This window comes from Triturus cristatus, chromosome 12 (assembly GCF_964204655.1).
Source record: "Triturus cristatus chromosome 12, aTriCri1.1, whole genome shotgun sequence".
Taxonomy (NCBI): domain Eukaryota; kingdom Metazoa; phylum Chordata; class Amphibia; order Caudata; family Salamandridae; genus Triturus; species Triturus cristatus.
In genome coordinates this window covers 546029240-546051260 of record NC_140595.1, presented here as the reverse complement: position 1 = coordinate 546051260, position 22021 = coordinate 546029240, and the positions used below count along the sequence as shown (strand labels likewise).

The following is a 22021-nucleotide window of genomic DNA, read 5'->3' as shown; positions in this document are numbered from 1 at the left end:
TTAGCTCTCGTTCCTTTAACGCTCGCCCCAACACCAACTCCTTGATCGTAAAAGTTAAGAAGTTTACTAAGATTCTCCTTGGGGCCTTTCTCCCAGGGTGAAGTCTATAGGGGTCTCTATGAACCCTTTGAGTTCTTTATCCCAGTCAATATCGCTCCTATCCTGAAGCAGATCTCCCAAGAGTTTACATACGAAGCCCTTGATATCCCGGCCTTCTGCGTTTTCGTACACCCCCAGGATACGAACATTGTTTTGTCTAGCATGAAGTTCCAACCTTTCCAAATTCTCTTGTAAGGTCTTATTCTCTTCTCTAAGGATCGCTATTTCTTTAGAATTCCCTGTTTTGGCCTCGCCCAGCCCCTTCATGTCCTCCTCCAATGCTGTCGTACGCAATGCAATCTCGTCAACCTTTTGCTCAAGAATCACACACTTATCCTGTATAACCTTCTGATTGTGCTCGGAGGTTTCAAACCTAGACAACATATCCTGTCCTAAACTCAGTAAGAGATCTGTCACGTGAGTTGTCAAGAGAGCCCCTCCCAAAACACCATACTCCATCCTCACCCCTTCTTCATTGATTCCTGGGGGCCCCACCCTGCTAAGGCCCTCCTCTTGCACAAGTTGTGGCGTAAGCATTAACGTTGGCATAGGTTTAGGCACAGGTTTAGGCATAGGAATAGACGTAGAAAGAATTTGTGCAGGAGTAGTCAGAGCCCCTGGGGTACTAGATATTATTTCTGCCAATCTCTCTGCCACGATCCCCATAAGAGGAGAAAAACGATTCTCCAAACTCAATGACTCACTTAAATCCTTCTGCCCTGCCTGTGAAACTGGAGCACCTGCCCCCTTCCGTATATCTTGGAGAGGCTTCTCAATCCTTGCTGGGTCGGCCACTTGCTCCATGAATTTAAAGTACAATCTGAGCGATGGTGGTGGTTTAGACAATAAAGCTGCTGCTTCTTTTTTACACTTTCTCACTCTGCCTCCCTTAGGAGGCTTCTTAACGGGAGTTATAGCTTGGGGAGTACTAACTTGTTTCGCAGTAGGACTCTTCTTTTCTGGGACAGAACGCAAAAGATATCTACTCCTTCCAGTTAAGAGAGGCTGTGTGCGGACTTCTTCAAGGGCTCCAGAATTCCCAAGGCCTCTGAGAGTGTTTGGCGCCTTTAATGCGAGCTGCTCCTGCCCCCGAACTTGCTCCGTATCAGACCCCCCTGTTCCTTTTACTCCCTCTGGTCCCCCAATGCTCAAAACATTAAGAGGTAAATCTCTTGGTGCAGGGTCCTTCTCCTTCTCCATCCACTCCTGGATTACAATAAACTTTGAAATCTGCTCATGTGGTATTATTAGGGGAAAAGAAACTCCGAGAGCTCCCCTTATCCAGCTCCTTTCAACATTCTTTTCAACACCGTGTGCTCGCCATTTGCACACCCCAGGGAGATCACAAGCAATGGCAACACAAGTCTTCCTCTCCGCCCCTCTATATATACATTGTACCCTTGTTGTTGCTTTCCGAGTGGTCCTCACAGAGACGGCTGCCCGAACCCAGCTTCCTTGGGGGGCAGAGTCGCGTCCTACTAAGATCAAACCAGTACTGAGGCCCATACGTAAAAGGACACGTAAAAGGACACACAATTCTGAAGGGACTGTAATTCAGCCCAGAAGGTCTCCCTGAGGGGTGGAGTCGCGTCCTGAAGTCAGACGAGTGCCGAGGCTCAACGGTAAACAGGCACGAAAATTCAAGGAAAACCACTTTAATCAGAAATGTCCTGAACAGAGAGACCCATCACACCCGCCACCTTGCCTTACTTTATCACGGCATGAATCTGCAGTCCACAAAGATTCACTCTCCTACCGCACGGTGTCCCTCCCGACCGGCGTTAGCCAGCCGCCATGTTCCCCAACCACGTGACACCAGAATCAATACCACACTTGGTTAGTTCAAGCGATTAAAACTGGTGTTATTAAGAAGGAGGTAGCTTTGTGGTACCAATTTCTGATCAATGCATAAGATGATTTAGAAAGAGATATTCAGAGGCTCTGGGGGGAGGGAATTGTGAATATTGCATTGCTGAGAGAAAGTGTGAAACCTGCCTATTTAAAACGTAACCACCTCTTCACTGTATACAGGGTATATAGGTCCCCGGCGAGACTAGAAATATTTTTAGGGACACATTATGAATGCCCAAGATGCAAAGATCCCATAGCTGATGACATCCATATGTTTCTAACATGCCCTGAAATCGAGAAGTTTTGGCTCGAGGTGTGTCAATTTTTAACCAAAGTTACAAGTATCACTGTGAAGGTCAGTCCCGCCCTGGTCTTTTTTGGAATTTGGCATGATAATACTACTAGTATTAGTAGATTAGACGCAAGATTTATTTTTTATGTAATTCTTTTAGGAAGAAGAGAGATTTGTAAATCATGGGAGGCAAATCTTCTACCGCACTTCCTGGAATGTAAAAAAAGTGTTATATATATAAGTAAGCAGGACATAATGTGTGATTCTAGCAGTAAAGAGAAAGTATGGCTTAAGTTGGTAGACTGGATCCAAAATCTGTGGTCCAATGATTAAGCTAATGTTGAGCTGTCGGTCCTGTTTTCCTTCCGTGCTATGGGCACTCCTGAGAAGGGTGGAATTGGAAACAGCTTTTTTTCTCTTGATTAGAAGGACTCCAACCTGGCCTGGGTTACCAGAGTAGGGGACAAGTATATCCAGCAAGTAAATTGGCAGAATGAGGACTAAGAAAAAAAAAAAAATGGATTTACACCATATCAGCAAAAGCACTTTCTTGAGAGAAGTTCTACTTTTATCCGACAATTGGTGTCATTCTATTCGGCTGGGTTTCCGTAGCTCGGTCCACAGTTTCCTATGGGAACTAAAAAAGGAAATATCACTTTTTTGACCCACCATTTGCCTTTGACTTGACTGTATGCATAAAACTTGCCAAACCATCGCAAAATCAGATAATGTTTATTTTCACAAAGTTTAGTGCAGATATATAAAAAATGGCAAAGGTATTAGCAAAATAAAAAAAGGTTTTCTATTAGAAAGGTAGACCTACCCAGAATTACAAAATCGCTGTCACTTCCTCTGTATATGCATATACACTTACCTTGTTGATATTTGCTTTTCAAAATTTCTGCAATTATCTTTGCAGCTCAATCTTTCAGTACCATACCCCCTTTGTCTCTTATTAGGCTGGGTGCTGTATTATTTCCTCAGCCCAGGGAGTGAAGATGATGGAATAGATTTCAACATGGCTGCTAAACTACTGAAAAATAAAACTAAGGGCCTGATTTAGAGATTAGCAAACAGACTACTGCATCACAAATGTGGAGTAAAAATCAAAGATGGGGAAATTAGGAAACGGGAAAAGTAAAAATGAACTCATCACCTGGGAGTGTCTTAAGCTAACCCCAGTCCAAGCAGAGAAGGCTATAATTTTTCAACAAATCCAAACTAGCATTAGAGAACTTCAAACCCTTCAGATACATTCTACAAGGGAAATTGTGAAGGAACTGTCTAAATCTCAGACTGTGACCCGAAAGACTGGCAATTGGTTAAGATGTTTAACAGTCTGTAGTATTTCCAAAAATGAAGCCTTCCACTGTGTACAAAAGCAAAGGATGAAGGAGACTGGAATAAATCTTACCAAAAGGAAGTGGAAAGAAATATATTATTTTTAATTAATGCCCACTGGTTACTCTACTTCACACCACAAAATTGCACGGTTGGAATGTAATTGTATCTAAAAATCATTTGTGGTGTGGAAGAATAGTCACTTTGGAGTCACACGGTACACTTTAAAAATAGGATTTTAATATGTTCAAATTGCTCTGGTAATGGAATGTTGGTTTTATTTGATTTTGTGCTACACAATACTTATGAAAAGATTTTCCAGTTGATCATATATCTGATAAACACAATTTTAATGGAAAAGGGGAATTTAGATGCTGTTATGAATTAAGGGCCATACTTATCATTGTTTCACGCAACTCAGCAAGACACCTTGCTGTGCTGCGCTGCGCTGCATAAAATGGAGAGGGCAGGAATGTACTATATCTATCAAGATATGGTGCATTCCTGCTCTCTCCATGCGCTGGCACACCTTTGGCTGCCTAGTGCCAATACAGGCACCCTTCTACCATGTTGCAAGGGTGTCTGCATTGCAGACAGAATTGTGTTTGCTCAGGAAAGGACATCTTCCTGCACAAAAACAATCCTTAGAGGCGAGGAGTATAAAGATTTTTCTCCTCGTTACCCCTCTTATGGATCTCCCTAAAGCAGTAGGACAATAAGGTGCTGCTTGAGCCACTCTTATGCTAAGGTAAATTCCAAAAAGTATACTACATTATGGGCAAAGTAAATTCATTAGGAACCATAAACCAGTATCACTTTGTATTTGGCTCAATAGGTATGACCACAAGAGGCACCCGGCCTCAGGAAGTGTGATATGTAATAGATTTCTCTTCAATTCCTGTACATTTACAAGGACTTTTTATTGGCGTCCTGACTAGATTGTTTCTTGTTTTTACTGTAGTGTTACGTACTAAAATCTTCATGCCCTGAGGAAGAGCATCATTAAAAAGAGGCCCCATCTAGATTGTTGAAATATGTCGGCATATAGATGTGGGTTGAGGGCGACTAGTCCCACATTGGTAGACAGCCGATCTGGAGAAACTACTGCCCATCCAGAATCGAAACATTTGAAGCTTTTTTGCCCCAACCCCAAGGACCTATGGTCTTTGTTGTATTAAAATAGAGGGAACTGTATATTTTGATACAACAATCAATATATTTTGAACACTTTTCAATGTTTTTCTGTGTGAAAATGTTGATGTACGCGACTGACATTTTTATATGTATGTATATATGTTTCTGTGACACCCTTGTTATTTTTCTTTAAATTTTATGATTTGAGTCATTATATGATTAGTGAGATTTGAGTAATGTCTAAAGATGTGTGTTCCATAAGATAAATATAATATGTAAAGAGAACTGAATAGGCCCACCTGCAACTCAGTGTTTGTATGATTTAAAGATTGTCTTTAAACTTGAGGAAGTTACATTTTAGAATGTTCTCTAGGATATATAGCAGAGATTAAGTAATATGAAGTCGTATTGAGTAGATGGTTATACATAGCCAGAACAAGTATGAGGTATATGAAAGACTGTTTTAAACTTATGTTGTTGGGAGTATCTTGTATCTGTGCTGTATTTAGAGCAGGCGGTCTACTGCCCTTATTTCTGTTCCTCACTACCAGGTAAAGCCTGGCAATTACAAACCAAAATAAATGCTGATAAGTTATTTATTTTAAAGGCACATCCATTTGTGAGTGGCTAATTTTTCAATGAAATGAATTTGTACAATCAGGAAGCATTAACAAGCAGGTGTGCAGGTCTTGGTCCCGTCTTCCCACCATCAGCAGGGTGTGCAAAATCTAGGATAAAAAACACAAGGTGTGGGGGCCAATTTGATTTTGTACGTCAGAAATAAATTCCAGCTTTGGGAGTTTTTTTCTGCAAAACAAAAAAGTTTGTTTTGCAGCTGCCTAAATGACATCAGCTGTGCAATAAACGTTCAGTGCCTTCACAGGAACTGCCATGGGAGAAGGGTGGGACATAAAATGCTAGTCATTTTGCTCTATCGTGGACTGTGTGCGAAAAAAGTCATTGCAGAGGTGGACTGGCATGGCACACAAACGTTGTGAATTTTCTTTTATACCATCTAGAGACGGTACCAGATTGCTCCATGCCTCAACACTTTGTCTCACCATTTGCCTGATCACCATCTATTTAGTGTAATTGCGGCTGGGAATATGGAATCCTGAATCTGGATGGGGCAGAATATTGTTACAACAATATCGAGAGACAAATTAGCTAAACGTAGGTGTATAAAGGGATGTAAGGATTTACTATTCTCAACTCCACATCTTGGAACCTTGAAAATAAATATATTTATCTCCAAGGTACCTACGTATGTAGTTAGGTATAGAAAATGTATAGAAACTCAACTTTCAAAATATTCTCCCTCGATATTGTTGTAATGATATTCTATCTCGTCGTAATTTGCGATTCGCTATTCCTAGCCACCTTTAGAGTTGACATAAAGTCTATTAATCACTGCACCTGTACTTAATGTGTGCCGATAGTTGCAGGTGGTCAGTACAATCACTTTTTTGGGGATAAGGCCCTCTTTTTAATAATCAGATGTTGACCCAGAGTAAGAGCGAGTTAGGCAGCAAGGGAGAAAAAATGAAGACGAAAAAGAGAGAAAACAGTGACAAAGGGAGAAAGCAGGGATTAAAAAGAACCAACAATATTTCGAACATTCAGAAATGGAGAAAGAAATAGATACGAGGTGCAATCTCGAATATGCTGCCTTTTTTTTTTGGCTTTTCAAACATTTGTCACCACCGGCAGCGGTTTCCTAAGAAAAATACTTGTGATTTTTGCAAATTCAGCACTGTTGGTAGATTTACATGAGGAAAGCATGAATGAAATTCTTGGCAATCTTGTAAATGTCAGTGTAATATTTGTTCTTGATTTGTTCTTAGATGGGAGGAATGGAAGCAGTAATCACTGGATTAGCAGATGACATCAAGATCTTAAAAAGGCACAGGAAATTGTTTACTTTTCTTATTTCCTTTGGCACCTTCCTGCTCGCTCTCTTGTGTATAACAAACGTAAGTATTAAAACTCTGACTTCTGGTTTTGTAATGTTAATGTACCTATCGTAGTGTATCCACAAACTATATGTTGAGAGGTGCCCACAAGCATTCTGTGTGATTTTCATTATTTTTACAAAAACAAATGATCATTGGAATAACTGATTTTATGACATCATAAAAACGCCAGCGGTTGAAATACATAGCTTGTGATAATGTAATCTACCACAAAATCTTCCTCCTCCCCGTGCACAATATTTTGCATTGGAAATGGGAAGCTACAAAAACATTCCTTTTCTAGGTCGTCTATGTTCAACACCTTTGATGTCGTTTTTTTCCTGGACTCAGAGTGAAGAAAAATTTAATTTAATGTCTGGGTCACTGAACTGTTTCCGCGTGCACATCACTCTTTTGTGGAAAAAAGAGTTGACAAAATCAAGAGGTGATTTAATAAGTCAACAAAGATATAATCTAATATGTCAGAATGACACTAAACTGTTTGCAATTTTTTTTCCATGAATGGACAATTTTCTCTTGTCATAACTGATACCTGATGAAGACAGTGCTTTGTTCCTTGGAGATAGTGAAGATTGGGGGTCTTTTAAAGGGGATGAACAGGAGCAGAGTGGTAAATGTGTTAACTTTGTTGAACTCACCAAAATATGCGAGGTCTTTTATTCATTTGGTTTTCAAGGAAGTCTATGTGGGGGAAAGGCTCCATGTGGAAACACATTTTTAATGAGATGAATAAATAAAATCTCAATATATTTGTACATTTTCACAATATGCTAACCATCCATGTGCAGAGAATGACTATTTATATTGTTATATGACTTGGGTTCCGGAGGTTACGAAAATCGGAAACTTAATGTAGGTTCCCAGTGACCTTGATGTACATAGCAAAAAGTTGTCCAACTCGAATGGACGTAGACATACTAATAGTGGTAGAATTATGGTGTCAGAATACACACTACGTTTTTTATTATTTCCTTCCTACCTTTCACAATGTTTAGGTGATTTATTACAAAAGTAACTGATTTTGCAGCTTTGGAGAATTTGAAACCATGAAATTATTTTAAGCAAACTTAGGACATGATTTAGAATTGTTTAGTTAAAGGAAAATCCTCTGCTTTCTGGAGGAAGTGCAGAATTCAAAGGAAAATCCTTCATTGGATTTTCCCCCGATATCCTTTTCCTGTGGTGGATGAAACTTCACAAGTGGATTACCTCCTGGTTTAATCTCAAAACATCTGAGCATTAGCAAAAAAAATTAAATGAGCACGTTTATTGTAATGCATTTGAAGAAAATCCCCAAAATAGATTTACAAACAACACAAAAAAGAATGCCATTTGAATAGCATCGAGTGGAAAGAAATCAAATTTTTCTGCTACATTATATAAAGCATTGCCAGACTACACATGGCAAAGTTTTGCAAACATCAAGGACAAAATTAATATTTTCCTTACTTTTAGAGGAAGTTACATCTCTGCATTTAGAAGGAACTAGACTGGTCACGAATGTATTGGTGTCCGTAGTTTTAGAACAGTCAGAATCAGTTCCTCACATGTTTATTTGTAAAGCACATGTTCACACTTGGAACTAACATAACATGTTTATTGTACAAAACTCAATGGTGCTCATTTTATTAACATTGAAAATTAAAAGACTGAGTGGACACCGGAATTGAAACATGAGTTCAAACGGAGATCCCTAGAGTTGATGGATTAGTCCACAGAGCCACCAGACCTGGCTCTCTTGACCTGAACTGCCCTTATCATATCAGCCAATCAGAACACAGAAAGTTCATCCCCTACTTGGTACTATTCATGATTGCACTATAGTCCTGATGAAGAGCATCCTTCTGGAAACCTCATTTAATTAAAAGACTAAAACCATTCCACTGTGTTTCTGGAACCATAATAGAACAGCATTGGTTTCTTCTCCGAGCTCATATGATTTTTAAAACCTGCTTCATCACATTAAAGAAAACCATGCAACAGTGCATCTCCCTAACTGACTGAAAAACTGAACTTTGTCCAAGCAGCCAATACACTGCAATAGTAAAAGATAGAAATTGCGAAAAGCAAAGACAGATCCTTCTCTAGCTACATGCCTGGAAAGTGGAAGAAAGCCCCTATAATGTCCTGCTTGAACCACCACTCCTACAATTCAGAAAACAAGTCAAGACATATTTTTAAAGGATATCTTGCCATCAGTTTTAGGAACATTTGTACCTCCACTTTCCCAGGGGCTGCACTGAGATAAGTTCACCCTGCCAATACATTCAAACCTTTTGTAAGCTATCTTGTTCATCATCTCACCTTCGCTGAACAGTGCTCTGTTGCTCTCTAGCAAGACTGTACTGTATAGGTGCCAATATGTACAGCAAATTCATAAGTGGTAGTACCTTTATGCAAAATGCATTGCATCTTTAGAAGCGAATAAAGATCCTACTTAATGGATATATATAATATATAGGCAACATTGCTGTTATAGATAAGCAGATAAGTCTGTAATGATTGTGAGAGAGCTTCTTCACGTTGACCTAAACTGGAATCTTCAAAATGTTATGTTTATTGAGTTTGCATTGTGTACACAGCAAGACCAGTTGCTTCTACATGATTTACAAGAACACATGTATGATCCAGGTTTTTGGTGACCTTGACTTTCACCTCACCTGAAAATACTTCCACTAGCAGTCTTTACAGTTCGGCATACCATAGATTAGAACTTCAAAGGTTTCACGTGACATTGATCCGGTCTTGCAGTGGGATCTCACCTCCAAATGTTTATTTTAGCCGCCAAAATACTGTGTTGCAAGAATGGGAATTTACCTTGAAAAAAATTAAAGACAAGAAAGAGGCATTTGGCAAACAGGAACAGTTGGTTTAATTAAACACAGCGGCTGGGAAAGCAAGCAACAGACTCAGGGTCTGAAAACTGTCTCAAAGTAAATTGGTTTTGGCTGTCTTTTTAAACATTTCCCAATATGTAATAAAGCGATTTGTGCATTGCTTTTAGAACTGGAATTTGGGCCTAGTCAAGGAGTCATAAATCTGCTTAAACGGTAAGAAATGCAGGTGGGCCTCGACCCTGCATGGACACCAGTGGCGGCTCGCCGAGGGAGTGCTGCGGGGTGGGGGAGGGGCAGGGTGCCGAGAACCGAGTTGGCGATGCAGCGAATGCAAGGTAAATTAGCACGTTTATTGTAATGCATTTGAAGAAAATCCCCAAAATAGATTCACAAACAACACAAAAAAGAATGCCATTTGAATAGCATCGAGTGGAAAGAAATCAAATTTTTCTGCTACATTATATAAAGCATTGCCAGACTTCACATGGCAAAGTTTTGCAAACATCAAGGACAAAATTAATATTTTCCTTACTTTTAGAGGAAGTTACATCTCTGCATTTAGAAGGAACTAGACTGGTCACGAATGTATTGGTGTCCGTAGTTTTAGAACAGTCAGAATCAGTTCCTCACATGTTTATTTGGAAAGCACATGTTCACACTTGGAACTAGCATAACATGTTTATTGTACAAAACTCAATGGTGCTCATTTTATTAGCATTGAAAATTAAAAGACTGAGTGGACACACCGGAATTGAAACATGAGTTCAAACGGAGATCCCTAGAGTTGATGGATTAGTCCACAGAGCCACCAGACCTGGCTCTCTTGACCTGAACTGCCCTTATCATATCAGCCAATCAGAACACAGAAAGTTCATCCCCTACTTGGTACTATTCATGATTGCACTATAGTCCTGATGAAGAGCATCCTTCTGGAAACCTCATTTAATTAAAAGACTAAAACCATTCCACTGTGTTTCTGGAACCATAATAGAACAGCATTGGTTTCTTCTCCGAGCTCATATGATTTTTAAAACCTGCTTCATCACATTAAAGAAAACCATGCAACAGTGCATCTCCCTAACTGACTGAAAAACTGAACTTTGTCCAAGCAGCCAATACACTGCAATAGTAAAAGATAGAAATTGCGAAAAGCAAAGACAGATCCTTCTCTAGCTACATTCCTGGAAAGTGGAAGAAAGCCCCTATAATGTCCTGCTTGAACCACCACTCCTACAATTCAGAAAACAAGTCAAGACACATTTTTAAAGGATATCTTGCCATCAGTTTTAGGAACATTTGTACCTCCACTTTCCCAGGGGCTGCACTGAGATAAGTTCACCCTGCCAATACAATCAAACCTTTTGTAAGCTATCTTGTTCATCATCTCACCTTCGCTGAACAGTGCTCTGTTGCTCTCTAGCAAGACTGTACTGTATAGGTGCCAATATGTACAGCAAATTCATAAGTGGTAGTACCTTTATGCAAAATGCATTGCATCTCTAGAAGCGAATAAAGATCCTACTTAATGGATATATATAATATATAGGCAACATTGCTGTTATAGATAAGCAGATAAGTCTGTAATGATTGTGAGAGAGCTTCTTCACGTTGACCTAAACTGGAATCTTCAAAATGTTATGTTTATTGAGTTTGCATTGTGTACACAGCAAGACCAGTTGCTTCTACATGATTTACAAGAACACATGTATGATCCAGGTTTTTGGTGACCTTGACTTTCACCTCACCAGAAAATACTTCCACTAGCAGTCTTTACAGTTCGGCATACCATAGATTAGAACTTCAAAGGTTTCACGTGACATTGATCCGGTCTTGCAATGTTTATTTTAGCCGCCAAAATACTGTGTTGCAAGAATGGGAATTTACCTTGAAAAAATTAAAGACAAGAAAGAGGCATTTGGCAAACAGGAACAGTTGGTTTAATTAAACGCAGCGGCTGGGAGAGCAAGCAACAGACTCAGGGTCTGAAAACTGTCTCAAAGTAAATTGGTTTTGGCTGTCTTTTTATACATTTCCCAATATGTAATAAAGGGATTTGTGCATTGCTTTTAGAACTGGAATTTGGGCCTAGTCAAGGAGTCATAAATCTGCTTAAATGGTAAGAAATGCAGGTGGGCCTCGACCCTGCGTGGACACCAGTGGCGGCTCGCCGAGGGAGTGCTGCGGGGTGGGGGAGGGGCAGGGTGCCGAGAACCGAGTTGGCGATGCAGCGAATGCAAGGTAAATAGTTGTATTTATTTAATTACTTACCATACTCCTCTCTGTCGTATGTCCGAGTCCGCTACCCCCCAACCTGCCCCTCCCCCGCCCAGCCTCACCACCCCGCAGCACTCCCTTGGCGGGCCGCCACTGGTGGACACAATGCGGAGCTAGTGGGTACATATCCAGATGGCCGACATAGAGAGAGCGTGATCACTGCATGTGGTGTGTGTGCTGTAGTTTGATTGGTTGAGTGTTCCTAACTTAGTGTGGCAACTGACTTTAAGGTGTTTTGGGAACATGCGTCCCTCTGGCCAAATGTGTTTTATTGGGGGCTAATCTCCTGAGACCATTGCGGTGTTGCTGCTGATCTGGGTTTTCATGTTCGTGCATTTGTATAAGGGTTACTTGTCTCCCCACCTGTGATCTGTCAATCAGTTGCTACTGGCCTAGGTTGCAGGGACTACATATTTCTGAGTTGAGGTTGATATGGAGGTCCTATCAGGTGAATTCAACAACATCGATGCAAGTTTGTTATTATACGTACATATATCATGCTGTATATCGACATTATATTTATCAATATTAACAACTGTTTAGATTGTCTTCCATTTTTGAGATCCTCTTTTATGCTGCCGTGGGCCAAGTATCATTCTTTTCTAGCTCATAGGAAATGGAGTCCATGCAGATATTGTAAGTGTCCTTATTATTGTCAGTAGATAATACATTTTCTTTTATCGCCTGAAGAAACAACTTCATACCTTTTTCAGTGCCAAAAGCTGCTGAGTTATGGACAGTGTCATTAGTAGTCCTGCCCTTTGGGCCTACAGTTTCCAGGCCTCAGCGGATTACAAACAGTAGTTTGGATTGTCACACATCTGCTTTGCCTATTTTGTAGTTCCTACTTGAGGTTGATGGGTCTGAGACATCAGGTCTCCGGGGGTGGATGGGGGGGATAATCACAGCAATGGTCAATTATTTCACAATTTTCCATGGGTTGAGAATACAGCACTCTACTTCTCCTTTCATCCATGTTTGGATTGTGAAATACCAAGGGTGTAATGTGATGTTCTCTTTTCCACTTAACCTTTGCGCAGGCAGTACAGTTCTTTTGATTGCATTGACTGTCCCGTAGGGGGATCACTTTATGGGCCTTAGGCATTATTCCAGGCCCGGCATACCCCCGGTCTGGTGTACCTATTTAGCCGACGTGATGGGGCAGAGCACGAGCAGGCCAAGACATCCCCGGTTGTATCCCAGCAGGGGGAAGGCAGAAGCACAGTCAACAGTCATTTTCTCCAGGGCCCCAATGAACTCAGAGTTAGGATGTGATATTGGCCTTGCCTATGGATGCAGATAATTTGTTGGGGATCCTGGTACTCTGCAGTGCACGTCTGTGTGTCCCAGCTTTTATCCCCCCCCCCCCAAGACTATGATCAGCAGATGGCAGGTTGGCTCTCTTGATGTGCATGCTGTGATCTCAGTGTGTCGGACCCTCAAGCTAATATTGGTTGGCATGTATGAAGGAGCTTGTACCTGTTGTAACTGACCCTTGTGCTGTAGAATGTGGTGGTCATGGTCACCTCTGGTTCATACAACTGCAATAATATTGCTCAGAGTGGATCTTGGCTGCAGTTTCCTCACCGCATGCCCAGCATCTTGTACCCCATATCGTGTTCAGTCTCTGACTCTGTGGTTGACTTTGATGCACTTCAGCAGCCTAAATTATGCATTTCCTGGTGCTCACTGATCCATGCTGCCTCTCCCCCAGCACCACATATACAATTCAGCAGTGTTTCTACATGGATTTTGTAGGATTGGGGCCTTCTGCAACAAGAGCTCTACTGTAATACAGCCATTGTGCGTGCTGGCGTTCTGGCACCCCCTGGTGTGTGTGTGTTTGTTAGTGTGTATATGTGTGTGTGTCTGAATACTGATGCCAGTGGAGACCATTCTGGAAGCCCTTGGTTTAACATGGCACAAGATAAATGATAAAGATAGCTTTCTCAGACAGCGGAAGTGCATTGCATGTATGCCTGTGGCTAGAGGATGAATAGTAATTCCATGGAGACTATGTTAGTCAGGAACTGATGATTTTTTTCTTCTGGAGCACTGCCACTTGGTGGCTGATAGGGATGAACATTTTCTGTTGTTCAAGGTGAGGAAGTTTCAAGGCCAAACCTGTCCTTTTCTATGTCCTTGATTAATGCTTCAGGAAGATTTTTGATAGCCAGGTGCAGAGATCTCACACGTGTGTTTGTTTTGGTACTCCTGCTTGGAGACCTGCCCCTTTGTTACCTGATGTGGCAGCACCATTTTACAAGGCTATATCTGGAGAGCAGCCAGAAAAGATGACTTAGAAAGAGAAAATCCCAAAATGATTCTTGAGTTTGAGACTATGGATCCACATCCCCTGTTTGCAACCGGTGTATAAAAGTGGGATCAAAAATACCCCAACAAGTCCAATGTTCTTCAGATCAAGAAAGGGATTGCTCCTCGGAGTACTCAAAAGAGCTCCTGTGTGAACAGGGAAGGTGCTTGCCAAATAGCCAACCTTCCAAGGGTGGCCATCACCCAGTCTGCACATGCTACTGGAGCAGCTGAGGGCCTGCCTAGTGCCAAGAAGACTGCCTGACTACTGAGAGTGAAATGGAGTGTTCTTCGTCCTAACGGAGGAGAGACTATCCAAGGGTAGAAGCTCAGCATATTTCCAGCATAAGGAACTCCCTGAGAAAATAGACTGCCAACTGGACAAAGCAAGGATTGACCAGTCATATGAGTGCGTCCCATGGCCACTCTGTGTGGTGTCCATTTAGAACTGCTCCAAAGACTTCACCAAATAAAGTGTGGTCATTATCTTCTGACAGCTGCTGCAGGCCGCAAGTGGGTCCTGCTTCTGACAGAAGGAAAAAAGATGCATCGCTGCTCAGTAAAGCAAAGTCAGCATGAGTGACTTTTACTACACATTGTCACTGAATAGGCCGTCTATGCTGAAATCATCAATCATCACTGATGTGATGAAAGGCTACCTCAAAGATGGAATGAGGGGGCTGCACTCATCACATAGCCTGATCTAAAAGACCATTGCACAGGTACTGCAAGGGCAAATGACTGACGAATGCTCCGAGAAAATCGAAAGTGAAGACTTTAGAGTTTCTGTCCAATTATACATGTGGTAGCAACTATTAAATGAGTTACACATTTAAACCTGTGAGGGGTAACCATGACATAATCTGTCCTAGTACCTTATTTGTGCCTCTGCTACGGAATGCTGGAGTCTGTAGCTACTAGGGTCTGCAGACTTTGTTGCCACTAGGGTTACACAGTAGGAACGAAATTACTGGTACCAGTGGTATGCAGCATTTAAAGAGATCAGGGATACAACTCTATATTCACTAATCTAATTGAATTGTTTAGATTTTGATCTGCGGTGTAATTAAAGTAATTATTTTACTAAAAGGAAAAATCTAGACCTGGTGCCTCTAACCAATCAATCCCGAGCTCTCAGTAGCTCACAGACACCTTCAGTGTAACTCATAGCCTTGAGTTAATTTTTAGATAAGTTCAGGGTCATATTCTCCTTTTTAAATTTAAGGGAAGGTTGTGTTTATTTTGCATTATTATCATCAGGTTGCAGTTAGCAGGGTCGGATAATGAACAGTGCTCATTCAGATGTATGACCCAGAGAGGAAGAACTGAAGCACTGAGGCATTTAACTCTTAAACAAAAGTACTTCAATCAAATCAATATTGGTGCATGAAAACAAAAGGATATTTCATAATGCTTTTAAATTGGAGGAAATTAAAATGAAAAGTTACCTTAATGATTAAGTTAACTCTTCATTTTAATGTTCTCCTATTTCAAAGGGTTGTATTCACAAAACAGCAGTCCTCCTCCTCCCAGTGGTAAGTGCAGAAAAGTTCCATACTTTGAAAATTTTTACAGAACATTTCCTACACTTTAAATTTCTACCATTTAATAAAAAAATGTTTGTATGTTTGTGTTATACATATAAAGATCTCAAGAATCAAAAGAGGGAGGGAGAAGTTAAAGTTCCTTTCAACTTCCCTTAAATGAAAATGCAAAATCAAAAGGAGTGGATGAGTTGTGTTTAGACAGGGGGTGGGGAGTGCAACAACAAAATTGTTGTGAGACCCTCAACAGTGTTGTTCTGCCAAAGGCATGTCTCCCATTGGCTTACTTAGCCACTGATCGTTACGTCGATAGGTCTTTTCTTCCATCAGGAGGGATTGTCTCTTGAATCTGAGACAATATGGGATCCCCCATGTGAGGAAAAAAGTTTAAAAATACCTCCTACCTTTAGAAAGTACACATTTTATTTAGAAGATCGAAGGTAGTGGTATGATTTAAAAATGCGAGATGTGAAATGAAAGGTATTAGGTGTCTCTCACATCTATCTCTTGAAGAATCATGTCAACATGTTATATCCAACTTTGTGCCCTATGGGTCGATGGCTTTCGTCAGGACGGAAAGTTTTTTTTATAGGATCCCTTCATGAAGTCAAAATAAATCAAATGGACACTTATCCTCCAACTTTTTAAGTTTTTGTCTTCATCTTTGGTAATATGGAACTCTTTGTCCAGTCTTTAATTTCTGTTTTAGAATGTCTTCATAGGTCTGGGCAGAAGCGCGGTATTACTATTCCTTTCATTAGAGAGGAGAAGCTTAGTCGTTCAGTGTGCACTCCATGACACGTCCTCTCCAGCCTGCATCTACATATAAAGATGCCACATACGGTGAAAAGTATGTCTGTGCCACAACTACCTATGACAAAGTCTCTCAATCACCCATACACATAAACCCCATTCATAAGCAGAAATGTTCATACATCCCCAAAGAGCAGGCTCTCACTGACACTCATGTAAACCCTGTCATAATGCCCCTAGTCAAAGTATGTTTTTCAAACCATAGTATCTGCCTCTATGGACATTAGCCTTAAAGTCAATTTAGCTGGATGAGTGGGTGTCTGGTAACAATGCATGAGTTGTTCAGCCTTCAGTAGCTCACAATAATTTTCACTGATCAGTATTAGCTCTCACTACAGAAAAGGTAGGAGACCCCTGCTCCTCTAGACTGAAGGTTAAGTTATGGTTTCTGTTGGCTGCACCATTGAGTTATGAGACTTGCCCCTCACAGTACCACCATGAGAACCATGTAATTCCTCACCCTTGCTACACCAAGAGTGTAGAGCCATTGTAGGATGAACACCAGTAGCAAACAGCCCACGGTTGCCTGGGTTGCTTTGGGTTCCCATAAAGCTTGTGAGTCAGCAAATTCATAAAATTGTGTTTTTAATAAACTTGTGTTGGATTAAAATGTAGTTGCAATGGCTGTACTGGGCATGAGCGTTTCCCCAGGAAGCTGGAAGGGTGGCGAGGAGGTGGTTTTGTTACTGTAGGTCGTTTGTGTGGCAGTGCAGCTGTTTTTAAAGCATCCACTGCCGAATTGCTTGTATATCCAGTAGTTTTCAGGCAACAAAAAAGTGTCAAGATAACTCTGGTGATTAATGTACCTGCTGGAGAGAAATCAGAGTTTTGTCTAGTGGCAGTTTTGACACATCCAAGGTAGCGCAGATGATTAAAATGCCTGCTGCAAAGGATGTGTTCCATGCAGATCACAGAACAGTATTTTATGAATATAGCTTAGCGGGTTACTGCTTTTGTCACAGAGACCTTCCTGTTACTGTGCAGTTTATAGTTTACAATCATATTCTACCACACGAGGCTATGTAGAGTCATCAAAGATCTACATGCAAGGTACATGGTAAGGGTTAGAAAGTTATATATTTTTCTCGAGTCTTTCATTATCCTGATATTGCTAAAAAGGGTTTGTTTGGGTAGAAATACATTCTTATTAGTAAAGCCAACTCTAACTACTGTGTTACATTCTGAATCCTGGGTTTGTGCTTCTCCACACACAGCACTCTTCAAAGATGGTTATCTGTGTGGATAAGATGTTAGTCCTACAACTTGTATTTCCTTTTGCCTTTATAACATTTTCTGTACACTGATTTACACGCATATTATTCACTGTGTCTGTATTTATATATGATGTAAAGTGTTCCGTCACACTACACTGGCATGAGAGGTTCTAGAAAACAAATAATTCATATGAGAGAGGGGCACTTTTGGAGTGTGATAGTGAAGGAATCATTGAAGAGCCCTAAAAAAGATTGTTGAATCTTGGTGTACTCTAAGGTCATCATTTACTATGCTTTAAAAGCAAATACATTTGAATATATATATTGAAAAATGTGTTGTAGAATGTGCCATTTTTGCCCAAATGTTCTTGGGGGAGAATCCCCACAAGCCCTCCTTGTGGTGGTCATACTCACTCGCTGCACTCGCTATGCACCGTACGGGGGCTGGGATGACAACATTTGCCAGGACTGCTTTGGGTTCCCAGCCCGGCCTTTGGCAGGTGCCCCTTCTGTAATGATCCTGACCCTTCCTTTGAGCCCCACCACTTGCGATAGCCCCAGCTAGCAAAAATAGACACTGCACTCTCAGTCTCGGAACTGTGATGTTCCTCTTTACATTTCACATTTTACTTACTCTTGCGTTCCATAAGAATATTTTCTTTTTTGAGGATAGTGCACTTCTGTATTTTTTTTTAATGCACAATAGCACACATGTATAGTGAATGCGTGAATTCAGGTTGTGTGTGAGTATTAATATAGGGCCATGATTGAGAGTTGTGGAGTTCAAGCCCTAGACAGTGCAAATTTCTCACAGGGCCTGTCAACAGGTCACAGAGGGTTCCAAACACATGCTGATCTAGTTCTTGGTGTCACTGCAAAACGCGCAGAGCAATGGTCAGGTGTGTCAACATTAGTTGTGATCATATGAAAAAGTGTGTCAAGAAGCACAAAGAGGTTGAATTTTGAATTTTTGACAGGGTGAAAGGTTAAGAACAAGAACAGCCTACATATGCTTGGGTGTATTCTGTGTGTGACGCGGATGGTCAAATGAAGAAGATGCCAGGAAGTACCTGCCCGAGAGAGTGAATAGAGGGTGCTGAAGAGGTAGAAGGTAAAGTGTGGGATACACAATAGAGTGCGTCAGAAAGGTATGAGGAGAACTATGTCTAAAAAAGATACTGCACAAGAGAGTGGCGCGAGAGCCCCTTGAACCAAATTAACAAAAATAGATTGGCCTAGAGGGCTTATTTTCTGTTGGACAAACTTGCTCCCATGTGAGTAAGGCTCCCGTGGGAGCGTGCACTCTGATTGGATGGCCGCAAAATGAAAGAAAATGTTGTAGGCAGCGATTACAAGACTCAGGGACCTAGTCATATATATATATATATATATATATTCACTTAAAAAACCATAGGTTTCACACATGTTATAGTTAGCTGGACATTTCCCTCATAAAAAACCAATGAAATTCCCCCGTTATAGTTAGTAAAGGGAACTATAACTCACGCGACCGCAATCCACTGCTGATGACGTCAGATATTACATCTCTGATGACATATGTGTCTTTCTGTAAAATAAATATTTATTAAATATGTATAGCTAAAGGTTAAAGGAAAGAAAAATGGGTAAATAAGTGAATAAATACAGTGATGTAATATCTGACGTCATCAGCAGTGGATTGCGGTCGCGTGAGTTATAGTTCCCTTTACTAACTATAATGGGGGAATTTCATTGGTTTTTTACGAGGGAAATGTCCAGCTAACTATAACATGTGTGAAACCTATGGTTTTTTTTTGTGAATATATATATATATAAAATTCACTGAAAAAACCATAGGTTTCACACATGTTATAGTTAGCTGGACATTTTACTGATAAAAAACCAATGAAATTCCCCCGTTATAGTTACTGTAGGCAACTATAACTCACACGACCGCAATCCTCTGCTGATGCTAATACTGTATTTAGACACTTATTTGCCCATGTCTTCTTCCATTAAATTTTAGCTATACATATATTACAAATATTTTTTTTTCATAAAGACACATATGTCATCAGCAGAGGATTACGGTCGCGTGAGTTATAGTTGCCTACAGTAACTATAACGGGGGAATTTCATTGGTTTTTTATCAGTAAAATGTCCAGCTAACTATAACATGTGTGAAACCTATGGTTTTTTCAGTGAATTTGCAAGGTTTTTTAAATGCTAATTCCTAACTATAACGTGTGTGAAACCTATGGTTTTTTCAGTGAATTTGTACGTTTTTTTAAATGCTAAGTTACTTTACGCCATTTGTGGCGTGCGCGCCCACTTAACCTAGAATAGGGAGGGGCACCACCAAGCCTTTTTATAATTGTTGTAGAGGGCTGCAGGAAGTGCTGCACCCCCCCCCCCCCAAAACATTGACAAAAAAGTAAGTCTCTTGGGTCATTAAAATAATGACACAAAAAGATCTTACCATATTTTATAAAGCACTCTTAGCTAGGCTTATGCTGCTCAGCTGAAGTGCAAGGCCCTCTTGTGGTTGTTTTTATAATTGCATTTTGTGTGCTAAAAATGTTAAAAGAAATAGGCAGTGAGATGTTGTGTTTATTTAAAAAGAAAATGTTTGAGTTTTTCTTTTAACATTTTTCAGTCCACAAAATGCAATGAAAAAAACTATGTTAAAAGAAAGACTCACAGACAGATTTCTTTTAATTCAATCTTTATTAAACATTTTCATAATAATCACTATTAATAAACATTGCATTGTGTGAATTACTGAAATATAAATTATATTTTGTGGAAAGCTGATAATAGGCTCACTTTGTATATATTTTGGTGTTACGACTCTTTGGCAAAGTCAGTAAGACCACCTGAGTGCAGTCAGCACATGCGAGACCAACTGCATGCTGCACATGCCAGAAGGTGATGCATGGGATGGAGTTGGCTTTATGTATGGTAATAAAATATTACTTTACATGAAAAACCCTAGAAATTCACTAAAACAAACTAAGGTTAAAGTTACGGTATAGTTAAGTGAAATGTTCAGTGACAATATTATATTTTAAACAAAAAAAACTACTGAAATTCACCACTTATATTTATCTCTAGTAACAATGACTCACACCCTAAAGTAACTATAAATGATGCCATTGCCATGCACAGCCAACTACCCCACATTTTCCATCACTTATGACATGTTCTATAACATCATTGATAACATGAGTGCAACATTCAAAATGACATCACTGATGATAACACTGTGCATGGCGGGCTGAAAGTTGTAGTTACTTTACAGCACAAGTTATAGTTTCTAGAGCCAACTATAACCAGTGAATGTCACTGATATTTTCACCTAACTATAACATTAATTTAACCTTTGTTTTTTCCTCAAATATATATTTACATTCTTGCACACAGTCCTCATGATTGGCCATTATAGGTGGCCCCACCAGTTGTAATTGTAACCTCTTGTGTACTCCCCTAAAATTCAATTCTAGAGACACCACCATTCTGAAACAAAAATGTGACTCTTTCGCAGTGTGCATCTGTTTTAGATTCACGTTCGGTGAATATGCTGTGTATAATTCGGTCAGGTGTATCTTTAAACACCAAATTTTACATTGGGCATGAACACTAGGTATGTATGACTGACTATGATGTTACCCATATGCCCATAATGCCATAATATGTGACTCTCATTTCAGATATTTTTTAAATGTGACTGACTCTTCCTCAAGTGCAATGGTAGAAAGAACACAGGAGCTAATAAATAAGTCATTTATGTTTATCAATATTTAAAAAAAATATCTTTGAGTAGTCAAAACATATGAAGGTGGATCACAATACCCAGAAGAAAACTTTTTTCAGATCATACATTGCATTTTTGGAAAAATATTAAGATCCTAACAACTTTTGGGGGGAATGGTACCTCATACCATTATATATCTAAATAGAATATTTCGGTGTTTTTAGTCTCTCTTCAAAGCTGACCTGACCATAGTCCTAGTCACAACATTTTTTTCTATTTCACTGAGAAAGTTTTTTAATGTAAAGATGGTAAGAACACGTTTATTATAAAGATAATAACATTCTCTAAATACTGGCTTATTTACTTCTTTTCCAGGGTGGAATTTATGTATTCACACTGTTGGACTCATTTGCAGCAGGCACATCTATCTTATTTGCTGTTCTGATGGAAGCGATTGGCGTTTCATGGTTTTATGGCAAGTATTATACATTTAATTATTAAATATTCTCGTTTAAATTAGGAAAGAAACAACCCAATTATTGACCTAATTACAATCATAAACTTTTTATGTATTCTAAGATCATTCATGTTCAACGCTAGAAT

At 40.0% G+C, this 22021-nt stretch overlaps 1 protein-coding gene across 1 annotated transcript in view; it reads left to right on the top strand.

Annotated features, from left to right (window-relative positions):
- The window catches only part of SLC6A2 (solute carrier family 6 member 2), a 1123441-nt gene that overhangs the window by 995225 nt on the left and 106195 nt on the right, over positions 1 to 22021 (top strand). Inside the window, exons 10-11 of the mRNA XM_085639971.1 lie at positions 6562 to 6690; positions 21794 to 21893. Coding sequence (XP_085496097.1) covers positions 6562 to 6690; positions 21794 to 21893 — 229 coding nt within the window. The remainder of the gene's footprint in view (positions 1 to 6561; positions 6691 to 21793; positions 21894 to 22021) is intronic.